This window comes from Tasmannia lanceolata, unplaced genomic scaffold, assembly GCF_043159265.1.
Source record: "Tasmannia lanceolata isolate RefF3 unplaced genomic scaffold, GAP_Taslan_0.1 ptg000008l, whole genome shotgun sequence".
Classification (NCBI taxonomy): Eukaryota; Viridiplantae; Streptophyta; class Magnoliopsida; order Canellales; family Winteraceae; genus Tasmannia; species Tasmannia lanceolata.
In genome coordinates this window covers 11,949,526-11,965,485 of record NW_027518685.1, presented here as the reverse complement: position 1 = coordinate 11,965,485, position 15,960 = coordinate 11,949,526, and the positions used below count along the sequence as shown (strand labels likewise).

At 38.5% G+C, this 15,960-nt stretch overlaps 2 protein-coding genes and 1 non-coding gene across 4 annotated transcripts in view; all 3 read right to left on the bottom strand.

Annotated features, from left to right (window-relative positions):
- DEG7 (DegP protease 7) overlaps positions 1–1,158 on the bottom strand; it is a 55,017-nt gene extending 53,859 nt beyond the window's left edge. The window contains exon 1 of one of the 2 annotated variants that reach the window (XM_077387884.1): positions 341–1,158. In XM_077387884.1, the coding sequence (XP_077243999.1) occupies positions 341–626 (286 nt within the window). In that variant the 5' untranslated portion in view covers positions 627–1,158. The remainder of the gene's footprint in view (positions 1–340) is intronic. The other variant, XM_077387885.1, reaches the window with a different exon arrangement.
- Positions 1,159–4,383: 3,225 nt separating this feature from the next.
- Positions 4,384–7,647, bottom strand: LOC143882968 (putative aquaporin NIP-type). The gene is made up of 5 exons (XM_077386340.1): positions 7,435–7,647; positions 7,113–7,334; positions 5,844–6,044; positions 5,443–5,504; positions 4,384–4,707 (listed from the first exon to the last, which is right to left on the bottom strand). The coding sequence occupies exons 1-5, from the start codon at positions 7,516–7,518 to the stop codon at positions 4,491–4,493; spliced, it is 786 nt and encodes a 261-aa protein (XP_077242455.1). The 5' UTR covers positions 7,519–7,647; the 3' UTR covers positions 4,384–4,490.
- Positions 7,648–15,391: 7,744 nt separating this feature from the next.
- TRNAA-UGC (transfer RNA alanine (anticodon UGC)) lies at positions 15,392–15,464 on the bottom strand. Its single transcript has one exon. It is a non-coding gene; the product is annotated as a tRNA-Ala (tRNA).
- Between the last annotated feature and the right edge of the window lie 496 nt (positions 15,465–15,960).

Sequence of the window (15,960 nt, the reverse complement as noted above, 5' to 3'; positions counted from 1 at the left end):
TCTGACACTTAAAACTACAAATAACAGATTTTGACAAGGGAAGCTAAAATACAGGGCTTAACAACGCGGCAATTACCAGTAAGAAAACAATTAAACATATAAAAAGCAAAATGAAAAAGATAAAAGAATTCATACTCTAACACTTAAAACTACAACTAGCAAGTGAGAAAGATTTGACAAGGGAAGCTAAAATATAGGGCTTAACAGCATGCTGACTACCAGTAAGATAAGAATTAAACATATAAAAAGCGAATGAAAAAAGATAAAAGAATCCATACTCTGGAACCTAAAATTACAAATGCGGAGTGAGAAAAAGATTAGACAAGAGAATCCAAATTACCAGGCTTAACAACATGGCGATTACTAAGGATGATTCCCCTTCGCTTATCAACGACAAAACCCGTGGCATAGCTCGCTCCGGCCGCCTCTGTATCAAACGCTCGAGGAGCCGTCGTCCTCAGCACGACCACGGCCGGAACGACCTTGTGCAAAGCCTTCCTCCAATCCTCTGCTGTTGCAGAATTCTGCCTGAAAGGAGGATCAATGTCCATACTCAAATCCTCCTTCATACTCGATTCCAATCCAACATCTGCTTCAGATCCCAATCTTTCCAAAGGATCCCCCATCTTTCAACCCAATCTCCACAAACCTCCAAAATTGTTTCCCCTCTTTTCCCCTTTTCGTCAAAAATTGTAAGTTTCGGATTAAATTAGGATTAATGATTGACTGAATTGAGCAGGAAAGAACAAGAAAGGTGAAATTAGGGTTCTGTATCGAATTGTATAGAAATTAGGGCTGAGAACGAGAATTGGAGAGAAAGGAAGAAAATCTTGCAGATCTTAGAGATTCAGGACGCTGAATTTCCGTCACGCGGCCGGAAAATCTCAATCCGGGAGGATTTCCCGGAGAATTGAAGACTCCGGCGGGACGGAAATAAAATCGAGCGAGGGTTTGAGAGAGATTTTTTAGACCTGGAAGCGACGAGTGTGGGAAAGGCTTTGTCGGAAGCTCATGTCTTTCAGACACCACTTAAAAAGTGTAATTTTTAGAACCTCTTTTTCCGTTTCGGCGTCTCTTCGGGGGTCAAATTACGAGAGTCAGGGGCCTTTTTCTCGAGTGGAAATCCGCCCGTGAATGGCTGAGACTAAAGGACCTTGCTTTTCAGTTAGATTAATATCGGCCGTTCCCTTAAAAGTGATTGGACTGGTTTCAATCAAATCCTTTTGACGTATAAATCACTAGTTTTTATAGGGAAATGATATCAACACAACCATGTTTGATAGTTGCACTAACTCATCTTGTATTTTACTATGGGAAATGATATCAACACTGCAATGTTTTGATAAGATGCACGCAACATCCTGTCGTTTAGCATTTAAAGGGCTGTTAGAAGGATATTACATTTCTCAAAAGGCTCTTACAGGCATTTAAAAAAGAAAAGACAAGCTGGGTTTATGCAATTATTAAATCATGATTGTGCTGATATCATTTTCATGTTTATATGGTGCGTGTTAAGGTTGCAACTTGGGTCAGGTTTTACCTGACAGCCATAAACTTGGACCGAAAATAACCTGGGTGGGGTTTATACAAACAAAAGACAAGCCGGGTTATGCAGTTATAAAATCATCTCTCTCTCTCTCTCTCTCAGGTTCAAAAATCTCCATGAATAGAATGATTAGGATTGTTGATCCAATAGATAATTGGATTGGAACATCAAACACTGGGTCCTACCAATACTTTTGTTTCGAGTAGTCTCTTTAGAAAAACATGGCAAACACCATGTAACCCCCTATTTGGTTTATAATATTTTAGGAAGCAATGTAAAGATACAAAACGAAAGAGATTCGTGGGAAGTAACAAAATCGAGTGGGTGGTGGTGAGTCATCTTCTTTTTCTTTTCTTTTTTATACTACTTTTGAGTGTACATTAGCTGACGCAGTCCAAACGATAACACTAAAAAAGTAACGCAAGCTTTATTTGCAGCACAAAAAAGACCAGAAGGAAAACACTTCTAAACGGGATCCAGTGCAGAAAATATAGGAGGGGTGAATAGGGCCAGGGACGGAGCCAGGAATTTGGCCTAGGGGAGGCAAAGAATGGTTGTTATAGCAAATTGGGACCCACACTTTTACACTTCATATTTCGATAGGTGAGGCCCACCATCACCCACTCACCCATGCATTAGAGGGAGCCCACAATTTATACAGCATATTTTGAGGCAGTGGGGCCCACTATTTTACACTTATGCATAGCATGGCCCAAGAACGCCAGTGATTTAACAAATTCCAAGCCCCCACTCGCCCAAAGGATTGCTTTCTATTTTGAAAATCATAATAATTCCCGAGATTTTATATGTTGTGTGAACGTGAAGCCCAATATTTTTTAAAAAGAACTATCGGCCAATGTGATAGGATGATCCAAAGTGTTCATTTGTCGGGTCACAACGTAAATAGGTGATAGGATGATCCAAAGTGTTCATTTGTTGGGTCACAACGTAAATAGGTTGAACCGCATAAATCATCTCCATGGGATGATCCTAACCCTTTGATCTATAGAGGTTTCTATAATGGTAACCCATTGTAGAACGGATAGTTAGCATAATCCTATGGAGATATTTTATGAGAAGTGGCCTATTTACATTGTGGCCCAGGAAATGAACAGTTTGAATCATCCTAGTGACCTCCCCCTATTGTTTCTGCGTTTGCCTGTTAAATCAAACATTCCCTCCCTTGGCCGGTTAGCCTCTATCCAAAAATTTTAGAGAGTGAGAGAGAAAGAAAGAGAGAGAGTTACTTTAGGTGGATTATTGAGAGCTACTTATAACGGGAAAAAGGCTAGCTTTATGAGAAAAACTAGCATTCTTCATCAAAAAAGCATTAAATACTACGAATTTCAAGGGGGTAAATCCTGAATTTAGAGGGGCCAAAAGTATTAATCACATGAACTTTGCGATGGATTTGGCTATTTATAGGGTTTTTTGGTATTTCTTGCGATACACGCTTCATTATTGGTCGTTCCATGTGAGGATCTAATCGTAGGCAGATGTGAGATGTCAGTATGAGAAGAAACGGTCAAGTCAATGGGCCAATGAGCAGTCGCTTGTTGGTACCCAGGAAGATGGGTGTACTAGTCTCTTTTAAGCCTTTTCCACATCCATTCACTTTTCCATCCTTGTAATCCCTTGGCATTCGATCTTTGCTTTTGGCGTCCCCAAGAATCTCCCCTTTCACACTGGGTGGCACGGTGTTAACTATGGACCAGCATATCACTTGTTGGGACCCAGGTACCCAAGTCCTTATGAGACCTTCCACATCCATTAACTTTGCTGATGTGGGATCTTTGATTTTTGCGTGAAATCCCAGCATCATCGACTCACAAGATATTTGGGATTATTTGATGGGTGAGATTTTTTTTTACTTCTATGATGAACTCGCATTTTGATAGCAATTCTAAATCAAATGATATGGAATTAGGATCAAGTTCATCAGTGCAAGATAGGTAGGTTTACAAGATTATGAATGGATGAAACAAAATTTACTATATTGTGAACTAGCGCACACAGAAGTGTAGCGGGAAAAAAATTTTGTGGGCCATGTTATTGGTGATCTAAACCATTCAAAAGTTGGGCTCAACATAGATCGGCCATGCCCCAAAAATCATCTCTACAGGATGATTCTGGCTTTAAAAATTTGGTGCGAGAAGAAGAGACTTGAGAGGGCATGAGTAAGGAGAGCGTGAGAGTTGCTAAAATAAGGGGAAAATAAATAATATTTTGGGTGGAGTTTAATTTTGGGAAGTGATATATCCACCCCTTTTTGGGACAGCCAGCAGAGGGGATGATGTCTTTCACATGGGAAGGATTCAATGGACCTGATTGCCACTGCTGGCTGTCTCATGTAAAGAAAGGGTGCATCTATCATTTCCCTTAATTTTTCCCCTTGTTTTGCGCCTCCGGATTGGGTAAGCAAGGTTGTGTTCTTTAACCACTCTTCAGATTTTGGTTCTAAAAATGAGGATTAATTTTTATCCTTTAGAGTCCTTCCGAATCATAATTGTGTTTTTTAACTAATTACTATCTCTGAAAATTCTCAATTTTGTGTGGCAGGTGACGTGGAAAATGTGGTTTCAAGCTAAATGGTTTAAGAGTGAGCACGTTTCATGCTAAAAAGTTGAGTGGAGAGGGGGAAAGATCCTAAATTAGTGCAGGATTCAGAAAATAATGCCTAAAAATTAGGATGAATTTGTTGAAATCACTAAGGAACAGACTTCTCATTTTTTATGGCTAAAAAGCGGAAAATGAAAGGTTAAAGAATGCCCCCTAATAATCCCTAGAAAAAAAAACTCATGGTTGATAAACATGGCCTAAATCAAAGATAAACCATAGAAATCAAAATCCAAAATTTCAATTAAATAATAATCTGTAACAAGATTAGGAAACCTAATTTCTCAAATTACAAGGCAAAAAACCAAAGTTCTAAAGTTGGAGGCTCCTAAGTGGGGCATCTGGATACACTCTTGAGGAAGGAACCACTATTGGTGAGCTCTCGGAGCGGTTTCTTTGTGAACCTGATGAGATTATACACAAAAGCACCACCTATGGTACCGATGACCGGCCCCACCATGTAAACCCACACCCCTTTATAGTGATGCATAACAATGGCGGGTCCCAAAGTCCTCGCAGGATTCATTGACGCTCCAGAGATCGGCCTGCACATATACCACTTTTGTGTGTTAATACATAACTAATTCATCTATATAAACCAGGATTAGGGAATTGAGATTTGATGAGAAATGATCTAGTGCATTTGATCTAAATTAAAAATGTGACTAAGATTAATATAAGAGTATTATTTGTGAATAAGAATCTACGCGAATTTCAAGGGTAAGGTGTAGCCCCTTCACCACTGTGGTAAGTGGTAACCACCACGTTTTACCGTTTCCGTGTGTGAAGACACCCTGTGAAATTTTCAGGGTACAAAGTGGCTAGCTTTTCCTTTATTGTTTGCAACATTCTTCTTTAGACATTTTTTTAGTTTTTTCCAAGGTTGGGGTCCTTAATCTGGACATCATGGACTAACCATGTCCCATAAATCACACTAGTGGAGTTCTAACTATCAAGCAATGAACTTCAAAGCAATCAGGGGGGAAATGGCCAACAATCCAGATTTTAATGGGTCGATCAAATGTTAGGACCATACTACCAGTGTGTTTTGTAGTCGATGAGCCATCCATGACCTTGTACACATGTGCTACCTGTACTAGATCAATGATACTAATAGACGAAAGAAATATGAAGACTTAAATCAGATATACATTTTCCTTATTATTATTACTATTACTGTGACTACTATATACTATCACTATTGTTGTTATTATTGTTAGAACATCTTTCTCTGTCACATTTTGTTGTAATTAAAGAGCATGGAGTGGAAGAGGAGTTACCCTCCAACAAAGACGTTTAACGTTATGGTCGATCCAACTGCAAGCCCCGCTAGCTCTCCAATCTGCAAAATGCTTAAAACATTTATAAGGGGACGAAAATTTGGAGAAAAGAAGGAAAAACCACCATCTACTAGGGCTAACTTGGATGAACAGTAAAAAAAGAAAAATGATAAATTCGCCCGCCTTTTTTTAATGGGGGCACCCCACTCTTTGGCCTTTATTGACACTCTTAAAATTAGGCACTATGGTATAAATTTATGCAATGTGTAAAGCAGAAACTAATAAAAACAAGCCAAATAAGTCTAATGCCTAATTTTAAGAGATTCTTTACCATTTCTCTTTCCAAATTCTAGTTATTCCAATTGAATTGAGAGGAAGAAAAGAGCCTAAATAAAACTCACCGCTCTGCTATCTGTTGCCACGCCAGAGATGACGAACATCAAGAGGAAAGAGATAATAATCTCAATGATAAATGACTGAACATTGGAACCCGCTGGAACAGTGCCAAAGAAATGTTCGGGTTTTGATTCATAAAACACCAATGCCAATGTTCCGCTGGCCAGAGTTGACCCGAGTACCTGAGCAGCAATATACCAAGGCACCTGCACATTGTAGAATGAAAATCAACTTATAAATGTAGTAGATAAATTTAAATTTCCCTTAAAAACCATGCTTGCCTCTAAGTTAATAAAGGGCAAAGATTTTTCCAGCATTTTCACTCATTTTGGTTGTCTTTCTCGAAAACTTTAAAACAAGAGGTAGAAATGACATCATTTTTTTAGAAGAAAACAACTCATTTTGTTTCTCTTTCTCAAAGTTAAAAAAGGGAATGAAAATCAATATACCAAGGCACCTGTACATGGTAGAATGAAAATCAACTTATAAATGTGGTAGATACATCAGAAGCCTCCTTAAAAACCATTCATGCCTCTAAGTTAAAAAAGGGAAATGATATTTCCACCCCCTCTTCCAGAATTTTCACTCATTTTGTTTGTCTTTTCTAAAACTAAAAAAAAAAAAAAAGGATGTAGAAATGACATCATTTTTAGGAATAAGCAACAACCAAAATGGGGTGGAAATATCATCTGGCTGAGACAATGGAAGGAGGTAGATGCAATTTATTTGAATAAAATGTTTTTCCTAAATTATACTTAATTAATTATAATGGATTTATTTAATATATAATCAGCATGCCAAAGTCAGCTGCAAAATGGCTCTCCGTGAAATTGCCTAGCAAATCACTATAAATTAAGGGACAACTAATAATACCACAACAAAAAGCCATTGTTGCATGGGAGAGTAGCCACATAGGCTCACTTTTAAATAGATCTTGTCTTCTTCGTTTAATTCATCTGAGGCAGCTGTTCTCTCTTGCATAACCCGGCTATCGAACCATAGCATTTCTGCGATGGTCCCTAGCAAATCCCTTAGGCCCTGTTCATTTCAGATTGTGAACTGATGGTGAGGCCCCAACTGATTATTGGCCCAAAATCCAATGGTATGTTAGGGTGGTACAATCTGAAATTACAGGGTGTTAATAATGTAAAATTTTACATTATACTATTTCGGAAACCCAAAGACTTGATCGTATGGATATGTAAAATACAGGAAATCCAATGTGAAATGGATTTCTTACATACACCCAAAATGAAAATAAAAATGAAATCTACCTCCATTAAAGGGAATCTTTGGAAAATGGCATGGCTGATCGTAACCGCTGGATTGAAATGGGCACCTGAAATATGACCCACAGAGTAAACCAAAACCATGACGATCAAACCCCATGTAACACAAATCCCAGGAAATGTCACTTCTCCATAGATTTTATTAACGGCAACAGAACCACATCCGGCAAAGATCACAAAATAAGTCCCAATGATCTCCGCTATTAACTAAAAATCAAAAACAAAAAAAAACCCATTAGCCAAATAATAAAGAAAAATATAGATGTTATCAATGTACAACCAATGTAACATTTTATAGACCACTTACCTTTTGTGTGAAAGTCACAACGTAAGCTGATGAGCAACAGGTAGCACGCTCTTCAGGGCCTGATTCGATGCAATCTGTCGCCATTGCCGCAGTTTAGTTTGGATTGCCGGCCGGAGTTTGGGTAGATCACCGGCGGCAGACGTTTTCCTGTTGCCTTCTTAGGTTTCTTTATCTCCCAAGGGACTACTTGTTTTGGTATGTTTGTAACTAGTTATGAAAGGAGATTTTATAGGGATAAGTTTAGGAGGATTAGGCAGTTACGCTTTTTATAGAAAGTAAGCTTTGAAGAGGTAAACGAGAACTCTCAAACCAGTTATGACGTGAACGTGGCACGAAAGAAACTCATTTTTACTCGTTCTCCTAAAATGCACATAAATGGCTCCACTTTTGCCAGTTGATTTTTCAAAGAGCCAATCTTATTCATTTCTCCTTCATCTCAATCTACGTACGTATAAGCTGGAGTGGAGAGATTTGATTGATGGATTCTAATCAATGGCTACAAATATTTCCGTTTCCTGCTTCTTATCTCTTTCAACTGTTTTCGGTTTGGATTTCCCAATTTAAATTGACTAGTTGAGTACGTTTCCTGGCCTTATATTGTTTCGTTGGATGCCGTTTTTAGAATGTCTTGAAACTCGGCGAAGTACAATGGCATGAAGGCTTTTTATAGTTCTTTTACAACCTTGTGTGGGTTTTTGTTACAATCTCTTTGCATTCTATTATGGGAATTTAATTGGCTAACGTTTACTTTGGCAATTGTCATCTGATGATTGAGAGTGACTCTTCCTCTTTTATTTATTTTTTGAATGGCAAAGAATTATATTAAATTAACTTGTACGGGTGTGGCCCTCTGGCTTAAAGTCATGGGTATGCTCCCCGTTAACCCGAGTTCGAATCCCCCGGCCTTACCCGGGTTTATGGGTGATTGTGCTTGGAGAAAAGTACATAATGTAGGTAATAGTTTCGAGAAATTATGGATTTTGCATGCTTTTTAAAACAATCATCAAACACGGGTGATTCTTCTTCAAAAACAGTAGAAAAAAAGACCCAGGTGCCCTTCTGACATCAACATAAATCTCCTTTATCTTCCTTTTTCATTACAGAAAACCCCGCTGTATTTAATGCCCATTAAATTGGCGCGCTTCACAAGGCTTCTTTTGGTTCGTCTGAATGTGTATTTGAACCGACAAAACCTTGGGTGTATTTAATGCCCATTCAATTAGCGTGATTCGCTTCTTTTGGTTCGTCTGAATGTGTATTTGAACAGACAGAACCTTGGGTTCATTTCTATCTTGGTCGTCGGAAATAACCAGAGACGGATGGATGCTTTACACGTGTTAAAAAACTTTTTGGAACGCTGACGCCTCTATATACAGCTGGTTTGGTTTGGATTTGAAAATTTCCTTTAAACCCAGAGTCCCTTGGGTTCGTTAAAATCTTGACCGTTGCCAATATGCATAGACGGTCGGATCCACGACACGTGGACATCAATATGGAACAATGGCATCTTCTAGTAGTATGAGATTTCGCCGGCGTACCAATTATTTACGCCGGCGTACCCCTGAATTCCACCAGCATCCACCCTATTTCCGCTTACACCCTATTTCCGCTGGCGTACACCTTGATATTCAGGCGGCGTACTTGATACGTTTGGAACACATGTTTGAACCCAGAAAATCCGGCGGCGTACTCGATATTCCGTCGGCGTACTCTAGAGTCCGGCGACGTACTTCATACCTTTGAACGATGGGTGTTTCTTGAATCCGGTGGCGTACTTGATATTCTGGGGGTGTACTCTAGAATCCGGCGGCGTTCCCAGCCAAAAGAGATGTGAGAAATAATAAAATATTCAATAACGTTGCCGTTCTCAACCAAAAGAGATGTGTAAATAATAAAATATTCAATAACGTAGCTGTTCTCAACCAAAAGAGATGTGTAAATATCTTTTCTAAAGAAATCTGGTAGGGGTCCGCCTAACCCCAGCTTACCCATAAAAAAAAAAAGAGATGTGTAAATAATAAAATATTCAATAACGTAGTTGTTCTCACCCAAAAGAGCCGTGAGAAATAATAAAATATTCAATAACGTCGCCGTTCTCAACCAAAAGAGATGTGAGAAATAATAAAATAAACTTTAAAGATAATTATTGACGTTGCGTTGTGAAATTGTCAGGAAGGGTAACATACGAGGACTCCGATCATGTCGAAGGGTATTGAGGTCTTTTTTCCACCCGTTTTTGAGGAATCACCCGTGTTTGATGATTGTTTTAAAAAGTACCCGAAATCGATAATTATTCCCCGCATTCCATACTTTTCTCAATTTGGGGTGGGGATACCCTATGTCATGAAAAAAAAAGAATCTAACTACTATATATAAAGGCGGAATCGTGGGTTAAGTTCTTCCACCCTTTGCCAAAAATCCCATCTATATCCCAGCTGTATTATGCCTATTCTCTTTAATAATAAGTTATGATATTAACTACTTTCTTTAGGGTAAAATTGTAATCTACATACGAAAAGTACCGACACGGTACCTGTCTATGACAATTACGAAAAAAAATACCAAGAAAAGGTAAAGACATATGACAATGACGAAACTACTACTTGATAATTTATATTACTCATGCAGGACACTTTCAAAATATTGACGGATTCAAGGCACCTCAAGAGGAACAACAATTATGGAAACCTCTATCGATTGGAGGGCTAGGATCAGCCTATGTTGATTGGAGGGTTAGGATAATATTAAACAATATTAATAATTACTGAAGAGGAACTATAATTATGCAAACCTCTATTGATTGGAGGGCTAGGATCAGCCTATATCGATTGGAGGGCTAGGATAATATTAAATAATATTAATAATTATTTAATATTATCCTGAAATTTTAGCCGAAATTACAGAAATTTTGGTCAAAATTCTATACGAGAAAAATAGTCGTTCATTGATTTAGTCGGATTTTAGGAGAAATCAGCGAAATCCATAAAAATCAATTTAAAAGATACTTTAACTCGGTCAAAATTTCAGTAATTTTGGCCGAAATTCGAGGATAATATTAAATAAGGGATAAAATCCATATTTTTTTGGGATATTCCTTAAATTTCAGAATGGGATTTCGGGGGGAAATGAATTTTCGATCGAAATTTTGAAAATTCGGTTAAATTTCATGTTTTCGTTAGAAATTTCATACAACTTCGGATTGACCGGATTTGGATTACTGTCGAAATTTTAAGAGCAAGATTTTAAATTTCAATTTAAGTTTCGATCGTCTTGGAAATGTGGACGTTTCGGTCTCAGATGAAAATTTCGGTAAAAGGTAAAGTAATATTGTTTTCCCTATTACATGAATAGATCCTAGGTAGTTGTTCCTTTTAATCAACTACAATATTAGATTGCCACTTCATTTTGCACTATTTGAACTGATATTTAGGTCCCACGGGCAACACACGTGCATTTTTCCTAGTTATATTAAAAGGAAAAGAAACACGAGGAAACCACCGATGTCAGATATTTCATCTACCAAGTACCAACCGGGCAAACCGCCACGGATGAGATGATCTACCATCTAACCACTTTATCACATTTAAAGAATTGCACTCCATAATTACTTTGTCTAAGCAATCTTTCTCTAGCATCTGTATTCCTTGGTGAACCGCCCTCATCTCCGTCTCATTAGAATTTGCGGCTCCAATAGAGCCCCAAAAAGCCCAAATAGTTTTCCTTTCTTCATCTCTTAGGCTGCCACCTATCCCCGCCGGTCCTAGGTTTCCCATGCTATAGCCGCCAAAGTTTGGAATCCGATGCTAGGAGGCTCCTACAGTTGAGCAATAACCAGCCTCGCCTCCCTACTATTAGACACCATTAACCATTCTTCCCATAGTTCATGAGCTGAAATAAATCAAAAATTAGCCAAGCCTCTTACCCACACATGTATAAGCGCAATGACCTTTGTGTAGAGAAAATGGACGGGATTTCACTAAGCCTTAAACACCCTCGCATTCCTTTCTTTCCATAAAACCCACATTACCACTAACAATATCACATTCCACAAAATCTTATCTTTACTTCACCAAGGCACCGAAGACCATCATTCTAGAAGCTCAGTAAGTTTGGATGGAAAACCCCATGATATTTCAAATCTATTAAGAATTTTACTCTACACATACCTTGCCATTATACAATGGAGGAAGATGTGGTCGAACGTTTCTCCTGCTTCTACACACAACGAACAATGGTAGTCTATGACAGAGTGATTCTTCCTTTGTTGTCAATGCTATTCGAAAGAGATCCAAGCTTCTAAGGAATTAGACGTTTTTCAAGGACAAAGAAGCTTGTTTGCAGATTTAATCACAACGTTGCTTGCAGGACAACAGGGGGAAGCGATGGATAGCCTTCCTCCCTCCTCCGTAGCAAGAAATCACCTGATAAAACAAGAAGAAGAAAAAAATCCCATCAAGGGTTACCGTTAGAGACTGGTTTCACAGCATGATTTGGTGACACATGTTGAAGAATTATCAACTCACATTGGATCATTCCATCTCCCTGTCTTGGAAGATGAAGGATCAGCTGTGGCTGCCCCCTATGAATTTCAGCGAGTAGATCGAAATCATCGCCATCTGATCTTCATCAAGTGGTGATTAAGTATTAGGCCCACCATATTAGTCCTGCCCTAAATGGGGTGGGGATCCCGCCCACTACTAAGGGTGGCCATGGCAAGTGGTGGGTCTCAACAATGGCGAAATGTGTTCTTTGAAGAGGGGTGATTACGTGTGAGAGAAGATCACCATTGTCCATTCATCTGATCAAAATGGAATGAATGGTGATCAAGTACCGGGTTCATTACCTATTTCTCTAACTGATTAGATGGTGGGATCTACATATGTTCATCGATCAATCGATGACAATTTTGGCTTGCAATAGCTCGCAAAGAAGTGTATAGAGCAGCAATAGAGAATTTTCAGCCCCCGCCCGGTTTTTGCTCTTATAATTTATCAATTCCTTGCTCTGTTGTATTTGGCTCCATGTGAGTCTCGGTTGTGGTTTTTTATCAATAAATTCTCACCATTTCAAAGGAAAAAAAAAACCTACACGCACCTCAAAATTTCGCAAGCCTTGATGAAAATGTAACCTGTCACAGAAAGCGCATCACTCATTCACCACCTTTGAAGAACCGAAGGTCTAGAATTTCGTCATCTTGGAGGACTATGGTCACCCCTCTGGCATTGATGTGCTTTTGGAGGCCCTCAACAAGCTCCACCTTAGGGCATGAAGGAGGTTTAGTCGCATTAAGCTTCCTAGAACTCTAGGGGACTTGGGGAGTAATGTGTTAGTCCTACCCAAATTTTGGCTTCCACCCCAAAAACCCAAGTCAATCTGTTGAGGTTCCACGCATAAGCAAATAATCCCACATCGATAAAGTGATGGGGATGGGTTATAAGGGAATGGGCACCCTCCCTCTAACCGCTAGCTTTTAGGCGTAAGTTCTACCTGGTTAGATTCCTTACAAATGGTATGAGAGCTTAGGGTGTAGTAAACCCGGTTTGCTTTCAAGGGCGGAAATTTCCCTCGGGGAAGATCAAACCCGGTGTAGTTATCTCGTTTTTCCCACGTTGCCGCCGCGTGGAGGGGCGAGATGGTCCACATTGCTTCTGCGTGAAAGGGGAGATTGTTGGGGTCCCATACAAAAGCAATTTGTCCCACACCGGTAAAGTGATGGGGATGGGGGCGGGTTATAAGGGAACGGGCATCCTCCCTCTAACAGCTAGCTTTTAGGGGTGAGTTCTACTTGGTTAGACTCCCTACACAATCGGGAGGTCCTGGATTTGGGCGAGAGATCCCCCCATAAAACCATTCTTGTGTTAGAACGCTCATTTGAGATTCCTTTTCAGAAGGGTAAAACTAGTTCTAACCATGCAACTCCTTCCCCTAATATTGAAAATGAACAAAATACTTTTGCTCTCATAAAAAATGATAAAAATATAAACAATAGAAAACTTCTAAATAGAAAAAAAAATTCAAAATACCGATGTTAAGGAAAATGAACAAACTACCATTATCCCATGAACAATGAGAAAAAGAAAAAAAGAAAAAAAGAAAAATTGAAAATATCTTAAAAAAGAAAAAAAATATAAAACATCCATGTCGTGGAAAATGACCAATTAAATGCGCTTACATCAGTGAAATATGAGAAAACATAGGAAAAATAAAGGGAAATGATATTAGCACAACCATGATTTAATAATTGCACAAACGTGGGTTATCTTTGGGTTTAATGCAATTACCAAAACATGGTTTGTGCTGATATCATTTCCCACAATAAATCCTAAAATACCTTATGTCATGGAAAATGACCAAATGCCCATAATCGTATTGAAAATAACCATATCCCCGTATCATGAAAAAAATAGAAAAATACAAAATTTTCTAAAAAGAAAAAAAATCCTAAAATACCCATGTCATGGAAAATAACCAAAATGCCCTCATCTTGTGGAAATGCCAAAAATTCCCTTTTATTGTGGAAAATGAGAAAAAAATAGAGAATCTTGAAATAGGAATTTTTTAATTTATAAATCACCCATGTCTTAGAAAATAAACAAATAACCTTATCTCATGAATAAAAATGATAAAATAGAAAAATTGGGAAAAGGAAAAAAAATCTTAAAATGCCCCTGTGTTTGTAAAATGACCAAAGTGCCGTTATCTCATGAAAAATAACCAAAACATCCCTATCTCATGTAAACATGAGAAAAAAAGGAAACAAATAGGAAAAATGGAAAAACTGTCGTTTCTTGTAAAATGATCAAAATACCCTTATCTCAAAAATAAACAAAATGCTCTTTTCTAATAAAATTACCAAAATACATTTATCTTATAAAAATGACCATAAATGCCCTTATCTCATGGAAATTAGCAAAATAGATTAGTATTCTTGGGCCCACCTATATGCATCATCTAAACCATTCATTTATTGGTCTTGCCATTGGTAGACCCTTGTTTATTTGGACCCACAACTAGGTTTCACAAACTTCGCCGAATAACAGTAAAAGATTAGAATGCAAAACCTTTTAGGACTTCAAAATCCATATTTCTTTAAGACTAACGCAAGACTTCAATGACCCAATTACTTTGACGTATGTGTTGAAAAGTCTAAGCTATTTCATTGAGTAACCTACATTCTGCTGGCTTTCCCCAAAGTGACTAAGCCCCCAATGGTACTTAGCAAACTTAGTACCAATGAAAGGATCATTTTGTGCCCGAAAAATGCATTATCTCCAGCCCCAAGTTCTTGCTAAAGAGCTCCAACATCATTCTCTCACCCAACTTAGCGCTGCTTCCAAAACACGTTAGTCAATCGCATCCCTTACAATCAAAAGAAAAGAATAGTAGTACAAAAATCACTCTATTCACTCTGTGTTGAAAAGTCTAAGCTATTTCATCGAGTAACCTACATTCTGCTGGCCTTCACCAAAGTGGCTAAGCCCCCAATGGTACTTAGCAAACTTAGTACCCATGAAAGGATCATTTGTGCCCGAAAAATGCATTATCTCCAGCCCCAAGTTCTTGCTAAAGAGCTCCAACATCATCCTCTAAGCCAACTTAGCGCTGCTTCCAAAACACGTTAGTCCATCGCATCCCTTACAATCAAAAGAAAAGAATAGCAGTACAAAAATCACTCTATTCCCGAAGTATAACTTGAGATCCATATTCATCTTTTGGGTTGGGCCAAGTGTTTGTTTGGGTTTCTAAACCTAAACTCACATTGGGCTTGGGCCGAAGAACCATACCGGGTGGGTCAGGTCTCACAATTTAGTCCCACCTCTCTGTAAGATAATGCGCCCACTCTTAACGTGAATTCTGGGCAGACTGTAATTGCTTTTTGAATAAAGCCACATTAAAAGTGGGGCGCGTTATATCCTACACAGTGGAGGCGAAAATATCTTTGTCCAAAGAATTGTGTTGGAGATGCAGGGGATCGAACCCTGTACCTCTCGCATGCAAAGCGAGCGCTCTACCATTTGAGCTACATCCCCGGTTACATGAAAGATGCACCTTTTAAAAGTTTTACATATAAAAAATACCCAAAGAATAAGGGAGCTCCCTTCGTTAGCTCTTGTTCTGATATTGACAGCCCTTTTGTTTTACACTATCATTGGCTGGTACATTATCCGAGAAGCAATGTAAAGCCAAGAGAAGCCTAAAATAAAGAGATTGGTGGGATTGGGCCTGTGGCTCTATGGTCGAGGCTTTGTTTCTCAACCTTGAGGTGGCAGGTTCGATCGCAGCTTACCTACCGAAAAATATAAAATAAAATAAAGAGATTGGCTTGATTTTTGCCCATTGAATGTTTGATTGTTGCTTTTGTTTTGATTAACTGCACCTTTACAGTTAACAGGCCATGTATTGAATGACTAATATCGTTTGAAGACAGTCTGTTGCCCAGATTAACAGTCCTAATTAGCTCCATAAAATCACATTCATACTTACCTTCAGCTTAGCAAATAAAAGGAAAAGGAAAAGGAAAAAAAA